Genomic DNA, 13545 nt, shown 5'->3' on the forward strand with positions numbered 1-13545 from the left:
GAGAACTTAACCAATTGAAAAATATGATTTATAAGGAATTAGAATTTCATCTATGAGTCTACCATTATCAAATAGAGATTCTTCAAGGGTTTATTGTTGTGTTTTGAGAAAAGTCTTGCAAAAATGGTATTTTATTTCTTCCATTTGGCTACTTTTCTGTTTACTATTTTTCTTTGTAACCAATGACCTTCTAGTAACTAGAATATATAGGTAATTCCAGTTCTCACTGACCAATAATCAATAGGTTCTGAGTAATTGGAAAACTACTTTGAATTAAAGTTTAATTATTGCACATTTTCTACCCTTCCCCTCAATTGTAAAACAAAATTGTAGTGATGAACACCCACTCAGATCTCCAGTAAATCTCTAAAAAGAAGCAGGCTTCCCCATCATCATACCTGTGTTTTTCCAGTGGCCCAGCAATACTTCCTTCATCTTCATGGTTTATAGTTAGATTAATATTAAAATAACTCTGTTCTTCCTTCAATATTAAAACTGCCTGGCACAGAGCAAGTACTCAACAAATGTCTATTGATTAGATTAGAAGAGGATCTTTTCTAAAAACAAACATAAAGATAGACTTTTTCCAAGCAGTAAAGCCCATCACAGGACACTATCTAAATCTTTTCCCCAGAAATTGAAAAAAGAAACCCCATTTAAAAGTGAAACCCTTTCTGTAGTATGAATTTTCAGGAACTCAGTTTTGAGAGGCTCATTTTAGCTCATCCAGGCAGGAAGGGAAGAGACCTTTTACTAAAAAAGCTACTCTTCAAAGCAGATAGGCTAGCTGTGTTTTTTTGCTGATGCTGCAGAATAAGTCCACTGAAAGATTAAACCTTCTCTTTTAATGGGACAATAACATGTACATTCTAACCTTCTGCTTTCCTTTTCATGTCCTTCCTAATCCAGAAACCTGTACTAATTGCAGTTAGATTTATGAGCATTACCCGCAGTTCAGTCTCGGTATGTATTAATATTGCAATGTGTCATAGCCACTTTACATTATTGTCTCTCATCCATCCAAGAGTTGTTCTACTCTGTCATTCATGCTTGTCCATCCTCAGTGTGCAGCCCCAGGCAAGGCCCCACTTCCTGATCAGCCTTCACTTGCTTTTCTCTTACTCTTTCTTTAGAACCTTCATTTTCCTTCCTCTGTATCATGCAGCTGAATAATCTCCATTTACATATACACATTTTTCCTCTTTGTCAGATAAGCCTCTTTGTGGTTTCTTCTTTGGTTGGATCATTAAAAGGTGAATGTTGAAAGCATTGAGTTATCAAATTAATTTCTGTTTTCTGAGCTGTGTTCTCATTAGTCTCCTTCACTTTATTACTTGAAATATCTGTTGCTACTTCCAACATCCATTATTAGTAATGCTTATATGTCCATTTATATCTGTGACTTCAATGGTGTCTTCCCAGGTATAAAAGTATGGCTCTTATCCAATTAGCATTTTTTAGACTGAGCAGCAAATAGTAGTGTGCAAATTGATGGCCTTAAATATCACAGTATAATAGAACTTACATCAGGATTTTATTAATTATACAAAATAGAAATGGAGATTTGAGAACACCAGTATATAGGGAAACTAATTTCAGAGACTATCCATCTATGTGTAACCAGTTCTTTGAGGATCTCAACTTGCTGGCAAATAAATACAAATCAGTTTTGCTTTTTATCTAGTAACTGTCCTCTAACTCTACCATGCCAAACTCTTTTCCTACTGGATATTGACTACCTTAACAACATCTTGTCACTATTCCATAGTACTCAAATGCTGTAGTCTTATTTCAGTATTTAAGACTTAGTTCTCTTCATACAGCTTCACTCACGGGCTTGATGTAGCACTCTTATAACTTTATCCAAGGACAAACTGATTTTAATCTGGGGTTGAAAACTTTGGGGGTAGATAAGTAGGGGTTTGTTTCCTTTTTTTTTTGTCACACACTTCTGCCCTCTCTTTTTCTTGTGCTTTTTCTTCCTCTGGTGTTGAAGCTGGGAGGAGTGATAGGGAGGCAGAATTCTGCATATCCCAGTGTTGAGGTGGCACTTCTCTTTCTTGGTTGTTCCACAGTAATTTCCAGCTCTTTGTCAACAGGCTAAATGAAGATGAGTGACAGCTCGAGTTTACCCTGATGACAGTGAGCTTGATCCTATCCCATTGCCATAAGCATTGATGTCATCCCATGCAAGATTTTGTCACATCATCTAGCTAGCCTGACTGATGGCATTCATACCTAGTGACTCTGATAGGTATTTGTTTTGCAAGACTTTATCCAATCAAATCTACCTCTTATTGTACATTGGGGTAGAGGTTACATTTTTTTATACCTCTTGGGAACCAACAACTCAGGTGGGCAATAGTTTTGCCTACCTCTCTACCTGACACTTACCGACCACACTCTCTCTCCATTTCTCTTTTCTCCTGTGCATATAACAGGGAGGCAAATCAGTAAATCTTTTGCCTATATAGGTAACCAAACGGGATGAAATACTAGCGTGCCTTTCTTTTAGATGACCTCAAACTTTGATTCTAACTTACACAATGGATTCACATACAACTACTTTTTTCTCCAAAAAGGGGATGGAATATCCTTTTTTCATAAACTCTGTGTTTCCCTCAAAGTCCAATAAACCCCTCTTTTCGGCCTTTTTAGATTCACACCAAGGGAAGGTGTTGCAATATTGACGATAGGGCTGGTTCAATAAATCGATGCCTCTCAGTAAGCCCTAAGAGAAGAGGCCAGTACCAACTACTATTGGCTCATTGAAGTTAGAATAAGGGGTATTTAATTTGGGCTTTATTCACAGTTTTGGAACAAGAGGAAAAACCCCATTGAACATCCTAATGCATATGCATTTAGCTGTAGAAAAGACTTTAGGCCCAGTCTTAAGAATAAGACTGTCTCTGGGACATATTTGATATCCAGTAAGCATCTATGGAAAATTGAATCTAAAAGAGATAGAAGTTAGTTTTAAGGATATCCATTAAAAATAGACTGACTCAATTTCAGTCTATTTTTAATCAAAGTCACTGATGTTCATGTATTCATAAATTTTTTAAAATTTCTACTTTAAATACGATAGTGGCTTTTCTGAAATGCCGAGTGGACTGCATTTATAAGAAGTACGTTTTATTATTGACAAGTGAAAAGTCATTTGAGTTGGGTGTTGAAAGATGAGTAGTAATTTAACAAATGGAGAAAAGAAAGAGGAAGACAATTCCAGAGGCAAGAAAACATGAAACAGCAATCTATGAATAATAACTACTTTGTATAGCTAGAGCAGGTGTGGAAGTGACAGAAGAATTAGGAAAGGTAGATTAGAACCATGTGTGCAACATTAAGAATTTAGAATTTTCTACTTTGAAGCATTTCGAAGCTATAGAAAGGTTGTTTTGTTTTTTTTTTTAAATATATTTTATTGATTTTTTACAGAGAGGAAGGGAGAGAGATAGAGAGTTAGAAACATCGATGAGAGAGAAACATCGATCAGCTGCCTCCTGCACATCTCCCACTGGGGATGTGCCCGCAACCCAGGTACATGCCCTTGACCGGAATCGAACCTGGGACCCTTCAGTCCGCAGCCTGACGCTCCATCCACTGAGCCAAACCGGTTTCGGCTATAGAAAGGTTTTTAAGTAGGAATATCACCATCAACGTGCCTTTTAGAAGATAATCTGAAGAATAATGATTAGAGATGGGCAAAACTGAGAGCCATATATCAGAAGGCTCTTGACTTGTAAATAATCATGTTGCCATTATTAAAATAGATTGAATCCTCATTTTATTTTGAAGTGATTTTGAAAATATAGATGACCCTTGACAACATGGGTTTGAACTGCATGGGGCAGGGCCACTTATACGTTGTTTTGTTTTTCAATAAATACCCAGTCAGCCCTCCATATCACCAGGTTGGGAATCCGCGGATGTGGAGGGATGATTACATGCATTGTTCTGTGTCATTTTATTTAAATAAGGGACTTGAGCATCCATTAATTTGGGGCAGGAGGTCCAGGATCCTGTCCCCCATGGATACTGAGGGACAACTGTGGCAAAGTTCTGGGGGAGTCAAAAGTTATATGAGGATTTTTTACTGTGTGGGTGGTTGGCACCCCTAACCCCATGTTGTTCAAGAGTCAACTATTTCTATTTCTGCTACTATGTGGAAAGGGGTAATTAGATTTATGGGACATAACCTTGACTAAGCTATTCTCAGACTAACTGCAGAATATGATATGCTTACAATCCACCCAGTAATACCTTTTCTATAACAAATCTCTTTTTGTTACTTATTTATGCTATAATTCCAAGCATAAACGTTGATATAGCAGTATTTAAGCTAATAAACTATGAAGAACATAATTGAAATAAAGTTTACTAATCTGTAAAACCCTCATAAATTATCTTCTTAAAAGATGTTACACACAAAGGCTTCCATAGCCAAACAAAGTTGGGATATAATGTGTAACACTTTCAAGACTTTGACCATGGAGTCCTTTTTTTCATAATATATCTAGCTGAACAGGGTTCTAAGAATAACATTTTTATTTTTTAAAATAGTATCAGTTGCTATATTTATTTAGTGTGGAATTTTAAAATTGCTTTAGGATTTTTTCAGTATTTTCCTGCTGTGCTTGTAGTGATTGGCAGTATTTGTTAATTTTGTATATTCTAGGCTTTATTAAAGACACCTGCATATGTCTTGTTAGAAATTGACATACCTGCATTTCTCTATTAATGTGGGTAAGTAGATATGTGGGGTTAAGCTTTGCAATTTACACCAAAAGAAGCAAGAAATGCCTCTCCAAAAGTTAAGTTTTAATAGTTTGAAAGCCAGCAATCAATTGAAAAGTTGCAGCTCTAAAGAGCTCCAAAGGAAAGTAAAGAGATATTCTAAGTGTGGACTTGGACTTACTTGACTCTAGCAAAGGGTCCCGCCATCCTCCTATATAATAAAAGGCCAATATGCAAATTGTCCCTGTGGGCGGGAGTTCAACCGACCAGGAGTTAGACATGCGCTGACCACCAGGGGGCGGCACAGAACATGACGGGCATGGACAACACAGCGCTGACAGCGGGTGTCAGTGGTGGCATTGCCGGCCCCAATGGGCCCAGACAAGAGCAGGACTGCAGCGGGATGGTGGAGCAGATGAGCGGGCAGTGCCAGGTGAGCGGGCAGTGCCAGGCCAGGCGGGTGAAAAGGGAGGCCCTGGCTGGCTGCGGCAGCAGGTAGCCAGGGAAGGGAGGTCCTGGCCAGAAGCCACTAGGGACCCTACCCATGTATGAATTTCATGCACTGGGCCTCTAGTCTATATATATAAAGCCTAAGCAACTGCTTGACCACTTGACTGGTAGCTATAACGCACACTGACCACCAGGGGGCAGATGCTCAATGCAGGAGCTGCCCCCTGGTGGTCAGTGTGCTCCCACAGCAGGAACACCGCTCAGCTCACCAACGGGTGCCAGACGCCGGGCTCATGGCTGGCAAGCGCAGCTGTGGTGGCACGAGCCTCTCCCGTGGACACTCCCCCTGCGCGCCCCTCCCCCGTCTGGACTGGGATTAGGACCAGCATCGGGACTGACTGGGCGTGAACCTGCAGCCGCTTCTTGGTCATGGGTGCGCCGGTATTTCCCTAGGACAGGTACGTGGAGACTGCAGTGGAGCAGCAGCAAGCCTACCAAGCAGTGGTGGCGGCAGGCACAGCGGGGCCAGGATGAGCGGGAGTGGCGCGGCAGTCGGCCTGGGCTCCTCCCGCCTGTGGCTTTGAGCACTACTACATCCCTCAGGGGATGTTGGACTGCTGGTTTCGGCTGATCCCCGCAGGGCAGGCCAAGGGACCCCACCAATGAACAAGCCCATGCACCGGGCCTCTAGTTTTCTTATATTAATGCATGGTGTTTAAGTCTGTTGGTCATATTCAGGTGACCTGACATAATGAGAATTAGATTCAGAGAATGAGGATTTTCTCAGAATATAGAGGCATTCTTACTGTTAGTGGTACTGATCAGCTGGTATTTTTAGCTGGTTTGGCTCAGTGGATAGAACGTCAGCCTGTGGACCATAGGGTCCCAGGTTCAATTCCAGTCAGGGGCATGTACCTTGGTTGCAGGCTCCTCCCTGGCCCAGGCCCTGGTCGAGGCTTGTGCAGTAAGCAACCAGTGAATGTGTTTCTCTCAAATCAATGTTTCTCTCTGTCTGTCTCTCTCTCTTCCACTCTCCCTAAAAATCAATGGGAAAACATCTTCTGGTGAGGATTAACAACAACAAACAAACAAACAAACAAAAGAGATATAATACTATCTAATAATAGACAAACATGGTAATTAACCATACCTTCGCTATGCCTCCCATTGGCTAATCAGCATGATATGCAAATTAACCTCCAACAAAGATGGCGGTTAATTTGCATACGTAGGCTCCAAGAGGTGGAGCGAAGCCTGATGGCCCGGGGCTGGCGGAGCAGCGAGGCCTCACGTCCCCTGGGGCCGGCGGAGCAGCAAAGCCTGACGTTTCCGGGGCCGGCTCTGGCCAGAACTCAGCCATAGCGAAGGCCTGGGCCCTGGGTGCCAGAGGCAAAACCACGCCAGCAGCCAGGGAAAAGGAAGGCCTATTGCACGAATCTCTTCGTGCAACAGGCCTCTAATTGACATAACATTCTATTGTAGGTGTACAACATGATTATTTGATATATGTATATATTGCAAAATGATTATCACAGTAAATTTAGTTAACATCCATCACTTCACATAGTTAACAGTCTTTTTCCATGTGATGAGATCTGGTAGTGTTATCTTTGATAACACTAGTCAGAAGATTTCCTACTCTGTTTCTCCCTAACTCTCTTCCAGAGATCATTATGGTGTGCAAAAGGCATTACTTGAAGATGTGCATGCAGCAGTCATGTAAGAGCCAGTGCTGAAGAGGAGTAGGCCCGGGATCTCTTGGGGGTAATAGGCAAAAGAAGAACAATATTTAGGTTCTTTTTTGAAAAAGAAGCACCTCTTTTAAAGCCTTGTAATCTTCTCTCAGATGGAGACAAACAGGAAGAGAAATTATATAGGGAATTCTTATAGAAAAGAGAGGAAGAACTACAGTAATATATGGCAAAGAAATTTGACTTTTTCAGGAGGCCTGCTAATTAGGTTTGGGAGAATAAAAAGCAGAAGGTAGAAAGAGACAATAATATAAGGATTAGTGTGGTGTTGAGATGATAGGATTATATGTGAGAGAAGAGAAAGTGGAGAGTTCACAAATGGTAGAGTGATCCAAAGGGGTTATGTGTTTAGAGAACAAAAAGTACACAATACTAGACAAAAATAAATTATGTTGGCCCCCTATGTGGTTTTTGCTGCTAGAAAGAGATAACCCCAACCCCGCAGCTGAGATGTCCCTCCTCACCCTTGGGCCTGGCGCATGTGAGTTGGCCCAGCCCTCTCTCAACCCTGCCCTTCCTACCAGTCTGGAGGTGGTTTGTGCCTTATTTAAAAAGTCTCCTCTTCAGTTAGTCTTCAGTTGGTAATTCAGGGTGAATGTTCCCAAATTTAGTTTTATTTCCAGTTTGATTCTGGGAGGCAGTGCAAGAAAAATCCCACCGATTCCACTGCCATACTAGCTCTTTTTTACATAATAACATACTTAATGCTTTTAAGGAAACTTTTATAATTTCTCATAGAACTTGAAAATGAAAGATAAACTATTTTATATTTAGCAATTACTGAACTTTTTTCTTTTAAAATTAGCCATTTGATAAATCTAAGATCTTATACTTCTACATAAAAGATAGATTTAGATACTTGTTTCATGTTCAATTTAGAAAATTTTGAACAGTAGGGTAAAGTGTAAAAGGCAAGAAGAAAATCACCAGTGTCTATTAATATTTTTGAATATTTATATTTTCCTTATGTATGCTTAATTGAATTTATGACAGTACTATGGTATTCATAGCTTTATATTTTTAGGAAGATTTTTGTAGAGATAAAACCTGAACTCAATTTAGTATCATAAATCCATTTAATACTTTTAAACTTTTACAGTTTTACTAAGTAAAAATGAGACTACTTTAAATACATGTTTCTTTAGAAGTACTTCTCTTTGTCTTTTTTCCCCTTTTCATTCTCTTCTATAGATGAGACCTGTTCCTTTAACTTCATTTATTCAATTTCATTTATTCTCTTTCTTTTTCTTTCAACAAAAAAGGCCATGTTTCAGGCATTGTGCTAGGTGTGCTGGAGGTTTAGAAACGACAAGATCTTTGCCTTAGATAAATTAACAATCTAGTAAACAAAAATGTCAGTCATGGTAGTTCAGTTTATTAAATCTCATCTGTTCAAGGCGATAGGGATATAGAGAGCTGGGTGACTAGTACTACTTGAGAAAATTGAATAAACTTCAATGGCTACAATAGAAGATTTCTTGGTAGGAATGAAGGAAGGGAAGATTGATGGTAAGGTTTTAGGTCCTTAAATTTCAGGACCAGAAGTTTGGATTTGATCCTTTTAGGCCTTGAGAGGCCATCAAAAGTTTTTAAACCAGGAAATAGTACCACCAAACTTTTCCCCATCACCAAAGTCTTCCAGACCTTTAGGGAAAAACAATGGGTTTACTCAAGTGGTAGCTTCTAGAATGTGACTATTAGGTATGCATGGGGTACCCTAAAGTCATCAAGTATATTCACAATAATCTTCCCTAACAAAACACCCCAAAATTAATTAGCTTGATATAATAATTATGTATTTATCACTTATCTCTGTGAAATGGCTAGGGCTCAGCTGATTTGGAGTAAGCTTCAGGTTGAGTCCAGCTTTGTTCTGTACATCTCTCATTCTTCTTGAACTAGTGAACTATCTGGGATATATTTTTCTAATAGAAATCAATTCTATTACAGAAGGTTAGAGAAGTGAAACCAGTAATTTAATTTATCATAGTCTTTGATAATGTCTCACAGAGCAAGGAAGATAGCTCAGGAACATGTTTCTTTACAAAGAAAGCAGAGTTTTTCCCTCATACATTCCCTAAAACAACTTAGTTATTTATTCCACCTGCTTAGCATCTGCTTCTTGATCCAAAGCTGTGTTTCCTTCTTCCCTGTAGAATGTTGGCCTTGTAGATGAAAAACCCTTGCTTCTTTTATTAAAAGGGATCAGCTCGTAGCTCTTTTAAAGATGCCATTAAGAGATTCAGACTCATACCTGTTAAAATGTGTGGTATCTTGAGTGAGGGAAGTGGTTTATATGGTTTTGATCTGGTCATTCACATAAATTTGTTTGCTCTTTGGGCCTACACCTCCAAATCAACAAGTTTTAGTTTCTTATAAGTTAGTTGCAATATAGACTGTGACATTAAAATCTATTGGTTGCCCTAGCTTGGCCTGCAGACTGAAGGGTCCCAGGTTCGATTCCAGTCAAGGGCACGTACCATGGTTGCAGGCTCTATACAACCCCCCCACCCCCCAACCCCCTGAGCGGGAGGCAACCAATTGATGTGTCTCTATCACTTCAATGTCTCTCTCTCTCTCCCGCCCCCCCCCCCCTCCACTCTCTCTAAGAATCAATGGAAAAACATCCTGGGGTGAAGATTAACAACAACAACAAAAATAAATAAATATATATATATATATATATATATATATATATATAAATAAATAAAGAGCCAGGGGCCATCACAACCAAATGGACGACCGAACAGGCTGTGGGGCGACCAGGCCGGCAGGGGGGTTAGTGAGGGTCGACCAAAAGACTGAACAGCAGGCTGCGTGGGGCGATCAGGCCGGCAGCAGGGTTAGTGAGGGACAACCAAATGACTGAGCAGCAGGCTGCGTGGGGCAACAAGGCTGGCAGGGGGATTAGTGAGGGACAACCAAACAACTGAACAAGCAGGCTGTGTGGGGTGACCAGGCCAGCAGGGGGGGCAGTGAGGGATGACCAGGCCAGTAGGGAGGGCAGTTGGGGGCAACCAGGCCAGCAGGGGGGGGGGGGGGCAATTGGGGGCAACCAGGCTGGCAGAGGGGTGCATGAGGGGCGATCAGGCTGGCAGGGGGGCAAATGGGGGTGACCAGGCTGGTAAGGGAGGCAGTTGGGGGTGACCAGGCCTGCAGGGGGGCAGTAAGGGGTGACTAGGCTAGCAGGGGGGCAGTTAGGGGCAACCAGGCTGGCAGGCAAAGGCAGTTAGGGGTGATCAGGCTGGCAGGGGGGCCAGTAGGGGCAGTCAGGCAGGCAGGCAGATGAGCAGTTAGGAGCCAGCAGCCCTGGATTGTGAGAGGGATGTCCGACTGCCAGTTTAAACTGGCAGTCGGACATACCCCGAGGGGTTCTGGATTGGAGAGGGTGCAGGCTGGGCTGAGGGGGGACTCCCCCTCCCCCCGTGCACAAATTTCATGCACCGGTCCTCTAGTAAAAAAATAAAAAAATAATCTATTGGTTATTTCACATTTTGAAGAGATTTTTTAAAAACTCATATGGCTTCGTAATGTCATAAGTGAATCATTCAGAAAATATTGGCTCACTGAGTTGTGCAGATCTTTCAAATGTTTCATTATACAATATCAAACAAAAGTAACATTTGTTAATATTACCACCAATCTCTTCAGAAAATCTTTAGTACTGGGCAGCTGTCAAACTCATGGGGCAGTTATAAGTTTTCTAAAATTCTAATATTTGTTTGAAAGCTTGAAATGTTGTCATTGACAAAAAATATGATCATACATTTATTTTATTCGAAATGATGGGCTCCCTTCTTAAATTTTTAAAGACAGTGTCTGCTGTATGCAGTAGTCATACTTTGTCGATTATTTTAACGCATTGCAGATGGATCACGAGAATTCTTGCTTCATATTACACAGTGTTTTACAAAGTATCATACTTTAAAAAGATATTAGCTTGTAAGAACATGTAATAAATAACTTAAAAATACAATGGGTATTTAATTTTAAAGCGTGCCTTTAACATTTATATAAAACTTTTTTTGTACTCGTTCAATAGAAACTTATCTGACCACGGGGTAAAGCTAGCAATAAGACTACTGGTCTGCAATGTGTTAAGTAGCATTTCATGAATAAAGCTCTTAATTCAGCTTGCATTTCAAATGTACACATATTTTTTTCTTAAGATAGGTAGTCAGTATGTAGCAAAGTTTCGTTGTGTATAAAACTTTTAATTTTATCACACAGAAAATTAAAAATAGTGAACTCAAGGGTTAAGAATAAAATTAATTTATACTGCTTAATGGAAGACATGAAATGAAATTGACTTTTTTTTTAAGCTATGCATGATAGCACAGAATATGATTATTAGTATAGTTTGGTACACTGCTTTCATTTATGCAAAGATGCCAACAGCTTGTACAGTTAGTGGAAGGACAACTAGCATCTTAGTATCATTATAAAAATAATTTTGAGCCCTGATAAGTGTGGTTCAATGGTTGGAGCATCAGGCCATGGACCGAAGGGTTGTAGGTTCAATTCCTGGTTGAGGGCATGTACCTGGGTTGCAGGTTAGATCCCAGCCTGGCCCTGATTGGGATGCTTACCAGAGGCAGCCAGTCGATGTATCTCTCACATCAATGTTTCTCTCTCTCTCTCTCTCTCTCTCTCTGATTCCCTCCCACTCTCTCTAAAAATCACTGGGGAAATATATCCTCAGGTGAGGTTTAACAAAAAAATAATCATAATAATTTTGACATCTCCATGGGCTTGTAGACACCACCTAATTCCTTCAGGAATCCATGGACTACACTTTGAGAACCACTACTCTACAATACATACAGCGCTCCTGGCTTACCGAATTGCACAGAAATATTTGGTGAGGATAATTCCTTTTCATGTGTAAGAATAAATGCACAAACATGACTAAAATGTTTAAAGTGCTTACTAATCTTCATCTGGTGAATCATAACTACAGGCATTGGGATATTTGAACAAGCCTGGTTACCTAATTATAACACTATGCAAAACAGCCAATTTTCTAGACCTCTCCTGACCAGGAAAGTAGACTTCTCAGGAAGTGGTCCCATAATTCAATTATTTGCTTTCTATTTTTGTGACTTAACAGAAGACACTCAAACAGTGATAGTCTATCTTGGTCCAAAGTGCTGTTTGGGGGTATGGTTTCTTCATTAGGATTCTGAGATTTGTGCTTTAACTAGTTATATACAGTCCTATCTAGATAGTGCATATTTTTTCCTTCTTATATATCCAACCCATGGACAAACTCCAGTCCTATATAATTAAAGCCTAATATGCTAAGTGTCCAACTGTTTGTTTGACCGTTCGACCAGTCACTATGACATGCACTGACCACCAAGGGACAGACGCTCTGACAAGTAGGTTAGCTTGCTGCTGGGGTCCGGCTGATTGGGACTGGGCAAAATGGGCCGAACACGACCTGGAGCCCTCCCGCGGTCCCTCCCCGGCCCCAATCATGCACCAGTGGGTTCCCTGGCCTGGCCTGCGCCCTCTCGAAATCCGGGACCCCTCCAGGGATGTCAGAGAGCTGGTTTCAGCTGGATCCTCACAGGCCAGGTCGAGGAACCCGACCGGTGCACGAATCCATGCACTGGGCCTCTAGTTATATATATTTTTCTTGGATCTTCATGATTCCCTAGTAGTGTGAGAGATGTCTTTCCCTACATAGTCATCAAGTTTTTTTTGTTTGTATGTTTTTAAATATATTTTTATTGAATTTTAGATAGGAAGGGAGAGGGAGAGAGAGATAGGACCATCGATCCACTGCCTTCTGTAAGCCCCCCCACCAGGGATTAAGCCCACAAGTTGGGCATGTGCCCTGACTGGGAATGGAACCAGCGACCTCTTGGTGCATGGGTCAACGCTCAACCACTGAGCCACAACAGCTGGGCAGTCATCAAGTTTCTTTAAGGGTTGTGCGATCCACTCCCTAATTACCACCACAAGTATCTCTAACTTCATCTGTCTTTAACTCTTGGGGCTTATTTTGACTCATAGCATTGAATATGTCTGTGTCCCCTCCACCATACCTTGCCATTCCTTCCTGCATTCTTTCTCCATCATGGGCCTTATAAGGGCATTTTTCTGAGAAATCAAAACTCTCCTCATAGGCTTTATTCATTTTAACACTTTGGTGTACCTTCTACTTGTTTATATTATTACCTCTTTAAGCCTTATGAGAAAATGGAAATGCTGGGCTCAACTGAGGATCACCTCAAAGAGGTATTTTCACTTAGATCCTTCACATTAAAGCATTTGGTTCCCAATATTTTTGTTATAGTAGGAAAGCTTAATACAGATCAGTCTCACAGAATAATAGGAAAGTCTATTAGGGACTGTTCTTACAGAATTCTGACCCAAATTACATAATTAAGGATCTCTGTTAAATTGTTCTGGCTGGTGTGTCTCAGTTGGAGCATCATCCAGTGCACCAAAAAGGTTGCGGATTTGATTCTCAGTCAGGGCACTAGTTTCTCTCACATTGATGTTATTTCTCTTACCACCCCGCCCCCTTTCTTTCTAAAAATTAAAGAAAGATATCCTTGAGTGAGGATTAAAAAAAACAAACCTATGGTATACAAGT

The 13545-nt window shown here is 40.7% G+C and overlaps 1 protein-coding gene across 9 annotated transcripts in view; it reads left to right on the forward strand.

The window, feature by feature from the left end:
- MYO9A (myosin IXA) overlaps positions 1-13545 on the forward strand; it is a 429988-nt gene that overhangs the window by 400133 nt on the left and 16310 nt on the right. For 6 of the 9 annotated variants that reach the window (XM_070431053.1, XM_070431061.1, XM_070431045.1 and 3 more), the window contains one exon: positions 910-963. The exons of the other annotated variants lie outside the window; for them this stretch is intronic. In XM_070431053.1, the coding sequence (XP_070287154.1) occupies positions 910-963 (54 nt within the window). The remainder of the gene's footprint in view (positions 1-909; positions 964-13545) is intronic. 9 annotated transcript variants of the gene reach the window in all.

This window comes from Myotis yumanensis, unplaced genomic scaffold (genome assembly GCF_028538775.1).
Source record: "Myotis yumanensis isolate MYYU_CA2020_CCGP unplaced genomic scaffold, mMyoYum1.0.hap1 SCAF_1, whole genome shotgun sequence".
NCBI lineage: Eukaryota > Metazoa > Chordata > Mammalia > Chiroptera > Vespertilionidae > Myotis > Myotis yumanensis.